The 18,682-nt window shown below is 32.6% G+C and overlaps 3 protein-coding genes across 5 annotated transcripts; 2 read left to right on the top strand and 1 right to left on the bottom strand.

The window, feature by feature from the left end:
• Window positions 1-1,674: 1,674 nt before the first annotated feature.
• LOC115237192 (pre-mRNA-processing factor 17-like) lies at window positions 1,675-4,747 on the top strand. Its single transcript, XM_029810081.1, has 8 exons — window positions 1,675-1,889; window positions 2,036-2,279; window positions 2,701-2,709; window positions 2,947-3,161; window positions 3,269-3,532; window positions 3,737-3,940; window positions 3,978-4,051; window positions 4,383-4,747. The coding sequence occupies exons 1-8, from the start codon at window positions 1,755-1,757 to the stop codon at window positions 4,558-4,560; spliced, it is 1,323 nt and encodes a 440-aa protein (XP_029665941.1). The 5' UTR covers window positions 1,675-1,754; the 3' UTR covers window positions 4,561-4,747.
• Window positions 4,748-4,945: 198 nt separating this feature from the next.
• On the top strand, window positions 4,946-18,532 carry LOC115237254 (transmembrane protein 181). Of its 3 annotated transcripts, none has more exons than XM_029810199.1 (13): window positions 4,946-5,164; window positions 5,903-6,054; window positions 6,364-6,467; window positions 6,594-6,743; window positions 7,105-7,207; window positions 7,424-7,577; window positions 7,663-7,743; window positions 8,386-8,485; window positions 8,568-8,695; window positions 9,141-9,290; window positions 11,479-11,581; window positions 12,476-12,706; window positions 13,199-18,532. In XM_029810199.1, the coding sequence occupies exons 2-13, from the start codon at window positions 5,903-5,905 to the stop codon at window positions 13,330-13,332; spliced, it is 1,590 nt and encodes a 529-aa protein (XP_029666059.1). In that variant the 5' UTR covers window positions 4,946-5,164; the 3' UTR covers window positions 13,333-18,532. The 3 variants fall into 3 exon arrangements, with proteins under 3 accessions (XP_029666059.1, XP_029666058.1, XP_029666057.1); XM_029810198.1 differs by having other exon boundaries at window positions 5,864-6,054; XM_029810197.1 differs by having other exon boundaries at window positions 4,947-5,164; window positions 5,873-6,054.
• Window positions 9,315-11,467, bottom strand: LOC115237256 (peritrophin-1-like). Its single transcript, XM_029810200.1, has 2 exons — window positions 10,446-11,467; window positions 9,315-9,841 (listed from the first exon to the last, which is right to left on the bottom strand). Exons 1-2 carry the CDS (start codon window positions 10,677-10,679, stop codon window positions 9,527-9,529), a joined length of 549 nt encoding a protein of 182 aa, XP_029666060.1. The 5' UTR covers window positions 10,680-11,467; the 3' UTR covers window positions 9,315-9,526.
• Window positions 18,533-18,682: the final 150 nt, after the last annotated feature.

The following is an 18,682-nucleotide window of genomic DNA, read 5'->3' as shown; positions in this document are numbered from 1 at the left end:
GGAAAAAATCAAAAACTCTCCTATCCCCCAGATCGTCTTCTTCGATACATACAAACACCTAATCACCTCTTCCAGGTCCTTCTTTACAGACGCCTCTAAAAACGACTCGGATGAGCATGTGGGCTTCGCCATATACTCACCCTCTCCTCACTTGCAGCTTTTATTTAAGACCCACTCTTTCTCCTCCATCTTTACGGCAGAGGCACTGGCTATCCTCTACACACTCGAATACATTCTATCTAACTCTATTTCCAAATCTGTTATCTTTACCGACTCCAAAAGCGTCACCGAAGCACTTCTTTCTATCAACTTAGCCCATTCGTATAACTACGTCATTTACGCCATCAAACAAAAACTTTATGAGTTAAAATTGGCTGGATATGAGAACAACATCTTGGCTCAGCTGACAAAACTCGAGAAGAATCCGCCATTCAAGATTCAGGATATTTTGGAAAAACCTTCCTCCGGGGTTGTCCACACATTATACTCCTTTTTCAGATCTTGTAACCTAAGCATTTAACACATCCCGAACCATTCACCTGCTCATTTACTCTCTATTTTACACATCTCTTTAAACCGGTTTTTGGCCCGAATATACTGATCTCCCCCTAGATCAGAAGTGGCCATTTAATAGCAAAGAAGAAGAAGAAGAAGAAGATCACGTATCATTATATGTTCATAATCTCAAAAATAAAAATCACGCAATAAGTGAATATTTACCGTGGGTACTCTGGAGCGGAACAAATATTTTTAAGTTAACCCTTAACTACACTGGCCAAATCTGGCCTACACAACAACATTCGCGGACTAGTTCTGTACCCCAAATTTTGATAAGAGTTTTAACTGAAATGAAATTTCAAAAGTTGGTGTTTTTTTTGGTTTGATGCAATAATTAAACATTCTGCAGCTGAAAGATAATCATTTATTACAAATATAACAAAAAATCAAGTTTGTAAGGCTCTAAGTAACAAAAATAAAGATTTTCTTCTAATTTTCGACAACGTTAATTTTAGGATATTTTTTTCTGAATCGGTAGTTTCTTGTAAAAGGTTTTTAATAGCCTGTTCCGATAGATTGCGATTTATGATGGATAAAACTACCTGAAAAGAAAAATAAAGTAAAAAAAAACTTACATAACATTACCCGCAGAGTACAAACGTATCCCAAACGAACGATATCTCCATTTACAAGCACTTGTCCGCGGCGAACGTCCTCTTGATGTAAGATGCGGACTGGCCCTGAGAATACATGAAGGCGCGACAACGTCGCTTGTGCCATACGAGAAATATTTGTGTAATTGTGTGCGGTGGGGTACGTTTGTAACCCGCCAGTGTAGTTAAGGGTTAATAGGCGTTGTTAATTTATCATGAGCGAGCGACTCATTTTCGTTTTCGCTACCCTCGTCACTGCTGTTATATTCACAAAGAAGGCTGAGAGCCATGGTCACAGTTTAATTAAATTTTGAAAATAAATTTTGAATTATGTACTTCCCTTAAAAATCCCATAGGACAGATCTTATGCCCGTATCAGACTACGCATTGAAGATTGAGATTGAAAATCGAAGATTGAAATTTGACTAATCAAAACAAAAGGGACTAAAATTTTTTTGTCCTGATTGGTCAAATTTCAATCTTCGATTTTCAATCTCAATCTTCAATGCGTAGTCTGATACAGACTTTACGCATGCGCACTTTACGTCATCGATCACTTGAATAATGTCCACAGACTTGTACATAGCTTGTTAAACTGTGACCATGGCTCTCAGCCTTCTTTGTGAATACAACAGCAGTGACGAGGGTAGCGAAAATGAAAATGAGTCGCTCGCTCATGATAAATTAACAACGCCTATTAATTTAAATATCTGTTCTGCTCCAGACGTTGTACCCACGGTAAATATTCACTTATTGCGTGATTTTTATTTTTGAGGTTATGAACATATAATGATACGTGATGATATTATTCATTTCCAACTGTGTTATCTTTGTAATTAAAAAAAAAAATACATTAGATTCATCTATATCAATTACTTTTTTAGGGAACGGAGTTGTGTATAAAACATGTAGATCCCACCGCTACAGAAATAGCATCTAATTTGAAGTACGAGGAACTTTTTGGCCCGGAGGTTGGACCAGAAAATCCATTTAAAACGCAGCAGCAGCGCGCTGTGAAAAATATGCTTTCTGGATATGTAGAACATGCACACATTAGCCCCTTTCAATTTGAAAATCAAAGAAGAACATTTGCTAGTTATGGTAATATAAACGTTGTAACTCATATATAAAAACTACCTCTTTTATCGATTGCTTTTAAATAATATAAGTTCTACAGTATATATTATACAAAATATAAGTAAGAATCTCAAAAAGTTTTATATTTTCTGAATATAAATTATAATAGTAATATAGCAAAAAAAAACTTTAGATTTTGTAAGATGTTATACAAAAGAGGAGTTATATAAGTTATATAATTAAGAGAGGAGTTGTATAAGTTATATAATGAAATAAATCAAGAGACGTATATATATATATAAAAGTAATACACAAAATAGATAGTTTTATTTGTATCTAATAAAAATCTTAATTTAACACGAATAATGATTTAATTGATTACAGTTCCAGTTTAAATTTTTAAGGAATTTCCTTATTTTAAATATTTTCGAAAAAGAGAACAGATATGTCAATAATAGCTTTTTATTGACAGTATTACATAGTAATATCTTTGTATACATTCTTAGAAAAAACAGAATTGCTATTTTTGTTCGTATCAAGTCGTAACTTATTCTATTATTACTAAACATATAATTCAGATAAAACATTAATAGTGAAAGATAAAAATCTTAATTTAACACGAATAATGATTTAATTGATTACAGTTTCAAAATACGCCAATAATAGCTTTTTATCGCTTTTAAAATTATTTGTGATACTTAATAATTTTATATTGCAGTCAAAGACAGTGTGGATTATCAAGGACGCTCGTTCTTACACGCACCTCAGGATGTAGGCGTAAATTTGAGATCGGAATCACCACCCGATCGTTGTTTCCTACCAAAAGCGCAAATTCACACATGGGAAGGCCATACAAAAGGCATCTCGCAAATTCGATGGTTCCCTCGTACAGCACACTTATTACTATCTTGTAGCATGGATTGTCGAGTAAAGGTATTTATCTCGTTAAATAATGTGACGGTTATTTTATTACTTTGATCTATTAATATATTCCTTGTGTGTAACTAATGTATTGCAAATATCTCTTTTATTATATGTAGTTGTGGGAAGTGTATAAAGATAGGAGATGCGTTCGTACATATTACGGACATCGTCAAGCGGTGCGCGATATAAGTTTCGACAATGACGGCAAGCGATTCTTATCAGCGGCTTATGATCGGTATGTGAAACTATGGGACACGGAAACGGGAGCTTGTATCAGTCGTTTTACAAATAGAAAAATCCCATACTGTGCCAAGTTCAATCCCGATCCGGATAAACAACATCTTTTTGTAGCTGGTACCAGCGATAAGAAAATTATTTGTGTAAGTACACTATATATTGTAAAAAATATATTGTGAAATTATTTCAAATATCAATAGTTGTATAATTTCACAAAAGTTCAAGATAATATGATATATGTGTGTGACAATGTTTATTCTTGACTATGAAAGTACAATTAGCATGAGAGATAATTTGATAATAATAAATCTGGAATTGAATAATTAATAAACGAATTTTCGTTATAGTGGGATATACGTTCGGGTGAAATAACTCAGGAATATGACCGACATTTAGGTGCAGTGAATACTATTACGTTCGTCGATGAAAACAGAAGATTTGTTACAACGAGTGACGACAAAAGTCTGCGAGTTTGGGAATGGTATTGCTTTATTATCCATAAATTATTTTATTTCCAAAAAATATTTATTATCGGGGTTATTTTCGAAAAATAAGATTGATTAATAAATTCTTCTTATATATCCGAAGCTCTTATCTCCGAGGAGAATTCTTTCGATCGCGCTATCAATTGTTATCAGAATGAGCGATGATCCGAAATCGCTGTGCGATTGCTCTCCCCCGCTCTTGCGGAAGAGAGAAACACTGTTGCTCTCCAAAAAATAGGAAAAAAAAAAAAAAAAAAAAAAAAAAAAAAAAATTATAAATTCTCTTGAAATGTTTTCTTCTCGAAGTGAATAAACAATAAAATAATGATGTAACGATATAATGTGAAATAATGTTGCCAATCTTGCGACATCTCGTAAATGTATTTTTTGCACTTTGCACTATTACATGCATATGCATTTAATTAATTTTATATAAAAACATTTCTAGAAAAATATTTGTTTTATTAAAATAATTACGTTTTTTTTTGTTTTTGTTTTTTTTAAATAGCTACTTGGTGTCGGGTGATGCAGACGGAAGATGTTACATATGGGATTGGAAAACAACGAAATTGTATAAAAAGTGGAAAGCACATGACGGAGTATGTATCGACGTACTGTGGCATCCGCACGAGCCTTCTAAGCTCGTTACAGCTGGTTGGGACGGAAAGATCAAATATTGGGATTAACGGATCAATACTTGGTTTTTCAATTTTAAAGCTGTATTTTGTAAGAGTGTTTTTTTTATTTTTTAGAATAAAATGTACATATATGTAATAAGTAATTTATTTTAATCGTGGGAGATCTGCTTTTATTTCTCAATCCTTTCGTCCCGTTCACGCGAATTCCTTATCCAATCTCAACAAATGTATCATCAGTGTATATAAAATCGACTTCAATTGTATTTTAGTTTCACAAGGCATATATAACGTATAACAATGCTATTGAAACCTCTTATCTAGCGATACAAATATTTGCCCCGTTATTCAACGTACCGTTTCCAACCCCCGGATGCCGATGAGTTAGCAACCCTGATTCGTAGCATATGACGTGAAAATCAATAGTGCGCGCGTCTCGCGATGTTCTTCGTTCGTACATACACCGCTCGCATTCGTGTGATCGCTCTCGTATTTTCGCTTGTAAAACTACGCGAAACGAATGTCAACGAATCCCTTATCTATGCTTAATACAGCATCACGCCGATGAAATCGTCCCTGAATTATGCCGGTGGGTGGTATTTATCAAGGATACAGGTAGAAGTAGCATCTATTATCACGCAGTAAAGTAAAAAAGGTGAGTTTATTGTTTACATGCACGACGTGTATATCTGCATAAAATTCGTCGTTTATTATGAACTGTATATTATTGCGATTAGTCGGATCATTATTTCGCGCGCGATAAATTTCTCTATTGAAAAATGATAGGTATCGTGTAAGATATCTTTTTACATATACCTCTCTTTCTTTTTGTTAAAATATTTCTTTCTTATTTTGATTAATTGCGTGAATAAATTAAGATGAAACAAAAATCTTTTCTATTTAATAAAAAAGAAATTGGTAAACTAAAAGATATACTTTATCCTTTATATCCATTCAATACTACTGTAATTTGTATGGCAAAATATTTTCGACATAAAAGTGTTTTTTATAAATTGAAAACCATTTAATATTGTCAGTGTCACACTCGTAATTTGTGTAAATTTCTGTTATTTCATTTTTTGACATGACTAATAAGACTTTGAAGTGCTTGTATCTGTAAATTCCATTAATATATATAAAAAAAATAGTTTTGCAGAATTTCATTACATCTCGTCATTTTCTTGTAAAATATTGAAATTGTTATTTTTTCCGCTAAATTCTATAAAAATTCAATGCATTCTTCGCGAAAAGGAAAATATATATATTAATAATGCATAAAAATACATGTATTGTATAAAAATAAAATTGTATATTAATTATTGACTGTAAAATAAAAAAAAATGCACATAATCAGAATCGTTAAGTATATGAAAAATTTCGCGGAATCTTGAAGATGATGGACGGACCCGGATTAGGATACTCGTATCACCTTCCATCCGCTGGTTGGAATCTCAAGGTCAGGAACGCACTGTCACAGTTCAGTGACCTCTTTAGCGAATTTAACAAGTACATCGCGCCTGCTTATCATCATGATCGCTGCGAGAGGTAAGCAATTTTCCGAAAAATTATATTTAAAGAACTCAAGAAAACCCGATAGAAAAAAATAGCAGGACTGTTTAAAAAATTCGTTCCTTTCCTTCTTTTTATTATAATATATGAATGTATACGTGAGGGCCATATAAAAAAAGCGAACGGATTTTTTTTTCTATCACAATTTGACATAATTCACGACGTTCATATTTATGATATGAGATGTCGCAAAATATATTTTTTTTCGTCACTAATTCATTTATAATTAATTCATGAAATCCATATATTTTAGCTGTATATCATTAATTTAAATTTATCGTCTAGATCCGTGCAGATGCGATTGTATTCGATGCACAAGAGGGAATTTGTTATGGTATTCGTTGCCTTTTTTGCGTGTTTTGGATTATCGGTGTTTATCGGCCTCGCCGGTGAGTATTCTAGCAATAATTTTCCAATCATCTCGAGATACCGTAAATCGTGCGATACCCGAATAACGAATTATTAATCTTACAAAACAATGATGGACGTATTGAAAGATATTGACGCTTTTAAAGGACCGCCTATAACGTCGACCAGTGAACACAAAGAGCATCTGAACGGCAGCGAGATGGCCACTGGTCCATTCATTATGAAGACACCTCTATTGTCTACGTATAGCCAGCAATTATGGGTAATCGCCAAGCTATCGACATCGAATAATGATGGTAATATATGATTTTCATTTGAACTAATAGTGGAAAACGTTTAAGGACGATATATAACTCGATAATTAAAATAGGATAACTACCTCGTTTATTTTTCTCACGGTAAATTTCTTGCTAATTTAAAAATAAATTATATGCAAGATTTTTAATTTTATGATAGAGATCGCAGCATTGTTCTTACGTCTTTACAATTACGATTTAATGAAAAGAAAATCCAGATACATTTCTTTTGCATTCTAATGTATAAAAACATATTTTTATCTACTTTAAAAAATATATATTTATTAAAAAATGTTATAAAAATAAATATTTATAAAGAAATATATCTATTATCAATAATCGGTGACAATCTTTTTTGTAGACGAGAGATATGATAAAGGTTTCCAAGTTAGCGTCTCCATAGACGGTGTAACTGCTGATCGCAAGCTCGTATCTGTGCTACCTCCGGAAGCTGGACATAATCGGTACGAACGCTATGTATTATTTAATAAGATTACTTGGTAAAAGAGTTATTACTTCAATGATACATTCATGACGAGGAAGAATAAAAATTGTTAAAGCTAGAACGTGCACAATACGTGCGTTGCGATGAATGAAATTTGCATATTACAAATAGATCTAGAGCCTAACGTGTATAAAAAATGATATACGAAATTAGCGTGATCATTATTGTCTTCCAGAACCAGACATTTAAAGTGCGAGAGACAATCCTGCGAGGAGCTGGTCGTCGCTCATCTCGGATTCCTCGATTATAGCTACTACGTAATCACCGTCCGCTTCCATGGACTCGAGAGCTTCCACCACCGATACACGATACGAGAACTCACATTCTACGTCAGTAAGCACTGCACCCGAAATACGATCGCGTCCGTTTCGACACGACAATTCCGAACCTCGTCCTCGTATTTCCTGTTCACAGTTTAAGAACTACAATCCGGCGTTCACGCAGATCGAGATCTGGTTCCGATTGATCTTCTTGCTGACCACGTTCGGAGTAATGGTAATCCACGATCGCTACGACGATGACAACGCGTAAAACATATGATTAAAATGAGTCAAAGACCGCGTTTTATTGCTTCCATGAAACTGAACGAGTAATCTTCGATATCTAAGATCGGTCTCAAAAATTCAATATTTCTTTCTACTTCCAACACACCTGACGATGTCGGGTCATCAAATGTCGTGAAGTAAAAAAAAAAAAAAAATTCTGGTTAAACTTCTTATCTTGCATCAAATCGTTTTCAAGCAAATTAAATAGATATAACATTTTAAAAACTAAGTTTGATATTTGAAACATTATTTTCATAAAAAAAATAATATTATATATTATGAAAATATCTGTCATCTTGAAAAAAATTTATAGATATATATTTCGCGTGATAGAAGGATTAATTTTTATTAAGTTTATTGATAATTGAACCAAATCTTTTCACGAAAAAAGAAAAGAACACCCTTTTTTAAGAAATCAGAAAGAGATTCTAAAAACTAAGAGTCATCTTTGATCTCAATGATGAAGAACTCGCAATGTATCGCAAAATGAACTCGCATCTATTCTTTTTAACTCGACCCGGTTTTTTATTTCTTCGCGAATAATTAAAACTCGCTCTAGAAACTGAAAGAAGAAAAATGTATCCGCTTTCAGTGCTGGTTCGGTCATTCGCTTAGAAAGTATCCGCTGCACGATTGGTCGATAGAGCAAAAGTGGATCTCTATACTTCTTCCGTTATTGATTCTGTACAATAGTAAGTGTTCTTGAGATTGCATTGTTTTTACAAATCTTCATAATTTTTAACACGTTATCGAATTTATATTTTGTCCAAACAGATCCGTTATTTCCCATGACGTTCTTGGTGAACTCCTGGGTACCCGGTATGCTAGACGCGATTCTACAAACGACTTTTCTTTGTGCCATTCTCATGTTCTGGCTCTGCGTCTATCACGGCCTCAGACAGGTATTGATATTCAAAAAGTCGAGAGCGGAATAATTAATTAACCGCTGCAATAATTTTAATGCAAGACTGAAATAGTAAAAGATTAGATTAGCTGGCTAATTTGTTAAAGAGACAACAATACACTTCGAGACTTTCACTTAAAGTGCCTTTTTTAAGAGTGGATACATATATATTATGTATTTCAATATTATTATTTAATTAATTAATTAATTTGAAAATGCATTTTTTTCATTAAATAAGCAAGGTTTTAATTTAAAATATTTCTTTGGTTATATTTAAAGTATTTATGTATATCACTAATATTATATTGTATATTACTAATGGAAATTATTATTAGAAATTTGCATATATCATTGTATTTATCCTTTACATTTTTTGCTTATTATACGTGTCGAAATGTCATCAGTTGATCCTGATTAACCGTTCGTTTATTTTATTTCTTTAGAATGAGAGACGGCTAATCACGTTTTACTTGCCCAAACTCTTGGTAGTAGGCATGTTATGGGGTGCAGCGCTGACACTTGCCACGTGGCTTCGTTGCACCGAGCTGGAGGACCCCACTTACAATTACGTTCTCGATACATCGAATTACTACGTAAGTGTCACGTTAATTAATAAAGTTCATTACAATAAAATATTATCATTATTAGATACATTTGACGAAACATATTATTAATATATCGTTGTTATTGTATAAAAGAAAAAAAAACGATGCATCTTTCCGTGACATTTGCGTTTCTCGACAAATGCATTTACATATATCTTTGAAAAACCTTTTTCTTTTAAATTCGGTTGTCAATTGGCGATACCATATTTCCTCTTTCGACGATCTTAGCAATCTTGACAATTGGAGTTGTAAGACCAGTCGCACACCTTGAGACGTGAATTGAAGTAAAGTCCGGCGGGGCACGCCTGTAATCGCGGCGTTCCCCAATCGCACTGATAGAAACGATCGCACAGAAAGGGATGCGGCAGTATTAAGCCCGGATAATGAGCCGGGCATCGTGGAAACGGCCGCGGGCAACCGACCCAGGACGAGTCGCAGCCGGCCTGCCAGGGCCAGTCGCATACCTGGAAAACGGGATTGAAGTGCAATTCCTCCGGGCACTCGAACAGCATCGGCACGCCCCAGTCGCATTTGTAGAACTAAGTGAAAATACACACTCGATTAGTGTTTTATATTTTTATAAAAAATGTCAACAGGTCAAATTTATCCGGTTTTGCTTCCTTATAGAGGAAGCTTTGTTTTCATGACCATTTTTTTTCCATTTTTTTATGCCAATTTGTTCAGAATGTCGAAAAATGTCGAAAAATCACATTTTTTTAAATGTCCGTATGTATATATGTATATACGGATTGACCGAAAATGTCTGTGCAAGCTCTCTAACTTCCACAAATTTTGAGATATCGGGCTATTTTGAAATTTTTTTTAAATTAAATTTTTTTTTACACGAATAGAGTATTATTAAAGGATGGTTGGTATTGAATTTGATAAGAATTGATAAAAGGATTCATTTTTTTATAAAATTTTGAATTTTTTGGAAAATATCTATGCACGCTCTAACTTTCGTAAATTTTGAGATATTGGGCTAAATTTTGTTTATATGATAAATTTCTTTATGAGGAAGCCAAAATTGAAAAATCCGCTTGCTCTAAGGAAGAGCTTTCTAAGCGAAATAAAATGAAGCAATGTGCAAGTTTCTAATTTGCAAGATTTTCATCTTGTTTTTTTTTTCGCGAGGTAACTTACTAAACTGCAGTTAGTCGAATGGGATAGCAACACTTGATGTTCGTGATGAGCGAGATCGGTGCATGGATTTTTCTCTTCCGTCTCGATCATGCTCAGATTTTTCACGATGTTGATCTTGAGCTTCACCTCGCACATCGTCGCGTCGTCGGGATTGTACTCGTGTACCTGATAACCCCGTACGCGGTTCTCGTAATTCGTCGAGTCTTCCGTTAACGGTGGACATAAGAGCTGCATCGTGCAGCTTACTTGCAGCGGCTTCGGGTTGCCGTATTCCGTGATGTCTCTCCGAAATTCCACCGGACATTCGACAATCGTATACAATCCGCAGATTCTCAGCGAAACTTCCAGGATGATAATGCCGATCGCTAATTAAACAAAGGGCTGATTATTTACAAGTTTATTTTTCTCATTTTGAGATACAAAAAAAATTGAGATAAATTAAAATAAATGTAAAATAATATTATATATCGCGTATGTCTGAATAAACGATTTTGCGTGAAATAAAATTAAAATATATTATAATAAATAATTAAAATTAAAATGAAATTGAAATAAAATTTGATCGAAATTTATTACTATTATCTGATCAAAGTATTATAATTATACGTGAAAAAAGATAAAAATATTTTCTTATTTAATTGTATCACACTATTCTCCCAAAGGCTGAAGAAATATTTACCGAATTGTCTCATGTTCATGTATCGATAGATCAATAATTTTACTGTCACTCCCTCTCGACGTTGTAAAATACCTATTGTTTCCAACTCTCTTTCTGTTCCTTCTGCTGTATACGCGGATCGAATCACGAATCAGTACTGCCGTAAATATTTCCCATCGAGTGCCTTTTTCAAGATTACCAGTCCTCGATCTTTATTTGGCATCGCATCGAAAGCGGTTGAAGAGATCGAAACTGGTCTATCAATGAAGAACGGCAAAAAAATGTGATAGATCTCGCGATGAACGAGCGATATCACTTATAATAAAGGATATGTTACATCTGTGCCGTGTGTTCTTAATACGTTTTCATTTCCAGGGCTTCAAGGTATTCTTCTTCACAGTCGGTGGCTTCTACATCGCATACTTGCTGCTTCTTATATTGAAAGCATACAGCGAATTACGGTCTATGCCATACTTTGGTAAGTATACAAGACTTTCATTCGATAAAAATGCAATATGTCATACAGTGTGTAACTGCATCTTCTTATTTTTTTTTTTTTATTATGTATTATATAAATAAAGAATTCACAGATATATAAAAATAATACATTATCTTTTTTACATCAAAATTTGGCGTACAAAGTATATAGACAGGTCTATTCAAATTTTGTTTAAATATAAAAAAAATCCTTGAAAATTCCCTGAAAATATCCCGATATTCCAGATATTTTTGTTCAAAATTCCAAGTAAAGAGAATATTTTAAAGAATTTTAGATGTAATTTCCTAAAATTAGTTTTTTTATTGCATGCGTTTTCTAGTGCTTTTCATTCATACAAAGAGAAACGCAAAGTCACTTAAGTTTCAAGTGCTAGATTTATAAATATACTGGGAAAAAAAACTGAATAGTTTTTCATTAAGATAAAAATTTTTAACTTGCATAATATTTTCATTTTTTATCACTAAAAATTAAAATAAAGAATATGAACTGCATATTCAATATTTTGTTAAGACATTCAATATATCATATAAACAGAGATAGATATATATTTATAATATATTTTAAACACATAATTCACAGCTTGGCTTATTGACGGATTTTGCTTACAATACTCATATAAGAGAAAAATTATCAAAGAAAGAATTTTTTTTTAAATTTCCTGAATCCCAATAAAATTCCATGAGAATTCCCTGATTTTTCCAGGTATAAAAAAATTCCCTGAGAATTCCAGATTTTCCATGTTTTTCCAGGGAGTAGACATCCTGATAAAGAAATTTCTTTTTTTCAATGTAAAGATGACCTTACTAATTATTTGCATTCTTGGAATATTCGCAATTACTGAGTGATATTTAACAAGAAATTTGCCTTTTACAGATCTTCGTCTACGATTCTTGACACTACTTGCCGCGGTGGTGGCCGGCGTCTGCAGTTTGGTCACCGCCCGTCAATTCGGAGCCGGTGTATTAGAGGACAGTTTCGCCTCTCGCCTCTCCACTTATTATCGCACATCCGCGCAATTCATGGCCCTTTATGGTCTTCTCAATTTTTATTTGTACACCATGGCGTACGTTTACGCGCCCGCACTCCAGCAGGTCTACGGACAGCGTGAGTATCACGAAGGAGACCCTAGCTTCAACAATATCATATCCAACGTGACATTTACTTTTGCTTAATAAATAGCAAGGCAAGGCTATATAAAGTTGTAATGCCGAGAGAAAAAATTGAGGAAACGTCGAAAAATGTTGAAGAAAAAAATTGAAAAAAATTTGATAATTTTTTGCACATTTGTTTTCAAAATAAATGCGAAAAAAAGTTTCTCTTTTCGTTTATCCTGCCTACGTCATTGATGCTTTTATGAAAATGATACCTACAATATTTTATATTGCTATCGAGATCTCCTCATTCTTTTTCTATAACTCCATTTAATTATAAGATCGACTTAAAAATAATTATAAAGAAATTTTACAAATGTCATTATGACTGTCAAACTTTATTGGTTGATTATCTTTCGCGTATCCAGTTATATTATTAATATAGAAAATAGATATATTCCATTTTTTATGCTAAAATACAATTTCTTTATTACGTTTATTGCAGACTCATCGATAACGAAAGATAATCCTGCGTTCTCGATGTTCAACGATTCGGAGGAGGAAGTTATATACGGATCGGACGAGGACAGTCGGCGACCACTGACTCGCGTTCCGCGTAATACAGAAGACAGTGACTAAGGACCTTAAAAAAGAATTTAGTAACCCTCTACGCTAAGCGTATGGTAGATTTGTTAAACGAAGATATAATGAGAGAAGCAACAAAAGTTTCTGATTCGATGAATATTTCTAGTCTGATTCGCAGTCGTACTGCCGTCATTAAAAACTGCAAAAATGAAAAAAAAAAAAAACAAACTGAAGTTGTGCATAGGTAATTTGTTAAATAAACAAATATTAATTTTAAACTAGGATCTGTCACGTTTATGCAGTATTCAAGAAAAATGCATATTGTATATAAACTACATATGCTAATATGAATTTATGTCGTGTATAAAAATAAAACGTAAGAATTGACGGAAAGAGAATAGGAATAGGGGACGGAATGATGAACGGATAAAGAAAAAAACATAAAAAAAAGAATTTAGAAAATTTTTTAAATGATGCTGATTTTAAGAATTGTAAACTATTTGTAAAAAAAATTCCTTTCAATTTTTTTCTTGATTTATGTATTTTTATATAACGAAATTAGAGAGGCGAAGCATCCGGCATCTTCTTTATTTTTTTGCAGATAAATAAGATGACAGATATTTTAATTTGTGATTTGCGATATTGAATTTTTATATGCATTTATTTATTCATAATTTTCTAAAACTGTATTCTAAAATTCTATTCAATATTTTGATTATCATCTACGATGACATTTTTCACCGTAGAATCAAGATATTTTTTTCGCAATTAGATTTACGGTGTAAGATATAACGTTCATTAAAAAAGAATAATAAACATTGATAAGAGCCAAACTCTATTATATTACGTTATATATTCCTAAGATATTACCATAGTTTTTATACGAGATGTAATTAACTATTTGGTATGGCAAGAAAGTTTAATACAAATAATAGATATAGCATCTCTGTATAGTATATTATTATATAATAAAACGTTATTATTATTATTATTATTATTAATACACGAAAAATGTATATGTAAGAATACACCGATGTAATCGCGTGTTTTATACTTGAAAATCTGTTACATTTTTGAAAAAATTTATTCAAGACGATTTTAAGAATTTGCAATATGTATTACAATTACGATTATGCTTTTCTCAACAGTGTTAATTTATAATGATTGCTTATCGATTCTCATAATTATTCTCTTTTCGATAAACTTTATGATAAAACTTTGGAAATCTATCTATGTAAACAGAAATTTATTTAACAAAAACCTGCGTTAATGATTATAGTTTCTTATCACAGTTTATGTGCTGTAACACATACGACGCTTGCTATGTATCTAATAAAAAAAAAATCATACGAATCTCTAGAATATTTATTGTCACCAAACTAATTAGTTTGCGTTTGTAACATTTAATTCAATACTCTATCTTTGTATATTTTATTTGTCCCCGTCTGATTCCGCGATCGCTATTCCTTATCTAGTTTCATATCGTGTATCAAATAAAAATTCAAAGTTTGACAAAGATAGGATAAAAAAAAAAACGAGAAAGCGAATTCTTTAAGATTTATAAATCATAAAATTCTCGCATGAATTATTTCGAAGAAACAATTTCTGTATCATTCTATAGCGTTTCAAATTCTACAATTAAATTTAATAAATTTTAAGTATATATAACAGTATTATATAAGTAATTATAGGTTACTATAATTATATTTATATTACATTATAATTATGTATTATAATTGGAATAACTACAATATGAGATGCTTACTTTAGATCTTAAATTAAAAATTTTAGACGTTAAAAAGATTACGAGACGCAGGGAAGTAGAAAAGAGTCAATTTTGCCATTCAATGTATGGTTTTATATCATAATGTTATTACAGAAATGGTATTTCATAATAATTAAAAGTAATAGTAGTTTATTGGTGAATCACTCGCGCGGGTGCGTCGGCGGATTGATCATTATCGCGTGATCATCATCGCTTTTATATATCAATCGACGCGCGCGCACACATTTTTTTTTTTCTTTTGTTCAATTACATTTTCTTTTTGCATCAAATCTTCCCTTTTTTTCATCATTATTATTATTATCATCATACATAATGGAAAAAAATGTTACATTTGTACAGCCATCATATACATGTTACATTTAGAATACCGTTAATCCATTATCCACTTTTTTTTGTCTCGTTAAATGTGTGTATAGAGAAAGAGAGAAAGAGAGAGAGTATCAAGTGTTCCTTTTTTTTTCTCTCGGTGTGTGTATGTGTGTCTGTGTATACGTGTATCTTGACGTGTAAATATATGCCTATTTAATGAGAATGAAATGCTATTTAGTCTCAACACAAACTACCAGCACGGCTCTCTGCATCGTATAATCGATCACTAGGAGGTGGATTTCTGGAGGAATTCGTGCGCGGAGAATTCACAAGAATTCGAAAATTATACTTTTACGTCGGATTTATATATATTATATATCGAATTTTATATATATATATATATGTCGAAAATGAAGAAAGACAAATATGAAATACTTCACGCGTGTACGTAACGCACATATACATAGACTACAATCTCAGCCTCCTGTAACAATGTAGATCGCCCTACGTGCAATTTGTATTAAATCTAGAGAGTGTGACGAAGGGAGAGAGAGAGATATATAGAGATGACAATAAATAAGATCTAAAAGTAGATAGTAGTATTTTTCGCTGCGTATAAAAAAAAGACAAAACTCAAGCAAGACGAAAGCAATACATGTGTGTAATTATTTGTATATATAAACGATTAATCAATACAATAATCACTGCATCTACTTAGTCGTAATACGTAGCCGTTTGCAGCACGAGAACAAATCTTATTTATCACTCTACTCAAATATGTATAACCTTCCTTAATTGATTATTTATAACTTTATTTACTTCATTATTTCAATGCGCGGCGGACCGCTACCGAGACAATTCTAAGATAATAACTCGATAGATCTCTAATCCTCAGTGTATACGTGTGTATGTGTGTCTATGTGTGTGTGTGTGTGTATGTGTATATAAAATGCAATTACATTGTCTCGCGGCTTTTCTTTATAATCGAGAGATGAAGAGAGGGAGAGAGAAAATTAAACTAAATATTAATTAAAGTAGACAGGGGCGGAAAACAGTGTGCAATCGTCTCCCATAATAGATAATTAATAAAATCAAAATGCAAATACACGATAAAATAATAAAGTCGAGAAAATAATCGTAAAACGAAATCAACGAGATTGGTTTACAAATAGATCTCAACGGTTCAAGGCAACGAGCGCGATAAATTCGCCGGCTGCGATCAGAAATTAATATGTGAAATCTCTATAATTGTGCAAACAAAATTAATCAAATTACTCCCGAAACTAATCGAAACACTAGTTTTTCTTTGCTAGTAAAATGTTACAATTATTATAGTTTATTATCCAGATATTAAACCACATTTCGAGAGAAATCTTATCGCCTTAAAACGCGTTTTTTTAAATGTACGAATTAAAAGCACATCCATTAAAATTTAATTTTTTATTTCGACTGAGTAAGCTTCCTGAGTAAAATTCACGTCGTGATATTATGCAATAAAATTTTGGCCGTTAATTGTAATTTTCTTCAGATTTAATTGTACTTTACAACTGCGTTTCTCAAAAATTGAAATCTGTATTATATTTGCTTATCATTTTTATACAAGAGCTACGATATCCTGATATTGCAACTTGTTGTAATAAACATTAATGTAACTATTTTCAAATCGACAGTAACGTTAGTTTATACAGATTTAACGGAATAATTATATATCGACAATACTTGAAGTGATTTTAAGTGATACTCGTAAATTGTACTCCAAGTAGATGTTTTTCTATTTCTTTTTAATTTTATACACATACTCGATGATATAAACAGACTACAATTACAATTATAAAGATGACAAATGATTATTTATATGCGCCCTTCCTATATCGCGCTGTCGCCGCGAACCGTTGTAACGACAGAGAGTGAAATAAAGATTGTGAAATATAAATCGGAACAAAGACGGAGCGAGGAACAAAACCGAAGAAACGCGTTTAAATATCTCGAAACACATTTCCAGATTTATTCCAAGATTTAGCCAGCGCGTAATCGGTCGAGTCTTATCGTCGAATATTTTCGTCAAACGAATCACTATGAGTCTCTTTTCCCTTTATTACGACAATTGTATATGCAGTTTATCGTGTCTTACGTAAAGTGGCGGAATATAATAAAGACTTTGTCCACACTATTTAACTCCTTTATAAGATTGCCTCCGAAAAATGCTCCCTCGTTATTTCGCTTCCTCTTTTTTTTTTTTTTTCGCTTAAATAATACAATGACATTTTTCTCTTTTTTATCTACTTGCACTGTTCTGCCTGTTTGTAAAAAACATTGTCGAAAATGATCCTTTTTTTTTTTCTTCAATGGCTATTTCATCGTCTCTACGTTCTATACACTAATATACAAGTTATGTAATTTTGCCTTTCTTGTAATCCGTATGCCTGTCCGTCTCACTTATCTAATTATCCGCTAATATGGAATACACCTCTCGCGGCTGTTTTTCTTTTCCTTTTATTTCCCTCTGCATCTATCGCGTGTGTCTCAGACAGCGCACCACTGGCTCGTATATTTATCGCGCAGCTTACACGAATATTTTTGGGCGAAATAACGATTCCTTCGTTATAATAAAAAATTTAGCGCATTGTGTGCCGAGATCTGTATCGTTAATCGATTAACAGTGACGTATTCAATTGGCGATACGTCCATTCGCAAGTTTTTACAATTTCGACGTATGTTTCAAAGATATTTTTTTTCCCCGAGGAACTTCTCGTTTCTTCGCGGGATAATGTTGCGTTCGTGCGCATTATAGGAGCCAGTGACGGATACGAACAGCGTTACGCATACATATATGACATATATCAGACAAATATATACGAGATATTTATATATATATTTAATATATACGTTTGGTATATATACGAAATATATATATACTTAATTAGCCCTGCGATTCCGTATTGTTGTGTACTTGTGTTATTCGCGTGTGTTAAAGCACGTGTTGTCGGTGGAGGTGGCGGAGGCGGTGAAAGAGGAGCATGACTTATGTGAAATGATGAGAATAGCGCGCTACTGTACATCAGTCTTAATATCAGGGCGCACCATTCCCGTTGATGTTCGCTTGCTTATCCCTCTTTGCAATTTTACAATATCGTCGGTCTCAAAATAAAAAAAAAAAAATCTCATTAAATGTCCCCTCTAAATATAGACAATCCATTTTACAAATTTCATCTAAAGGTTTCTTTAGATTCATACGAATGCAACTGTAGTTATCAAAGAAAATTGAATTCTAATAATTTTACATTATTAGAATATATATAATTATATATA

This window comes from Formica exsecta, unplaced genomic scaffold (assembly GCF_003651465.1).
Source record: "Formica exsecta isolate Colony F162 unplaced genomic scaffold, ASM365146v1 scaffold282, whole genome shotgun sequence".
NCBI lineage: Eukaryota > Metazoa > Arthropoda > Insecta > Hymenoptera > Formicidae > Formica > Formica exsecta.
The sequence above is the reverse complement of the archived record's forward strand: the minus strand, read 5'-3'. Positions and strand labels throughout refer to the sequence as shown.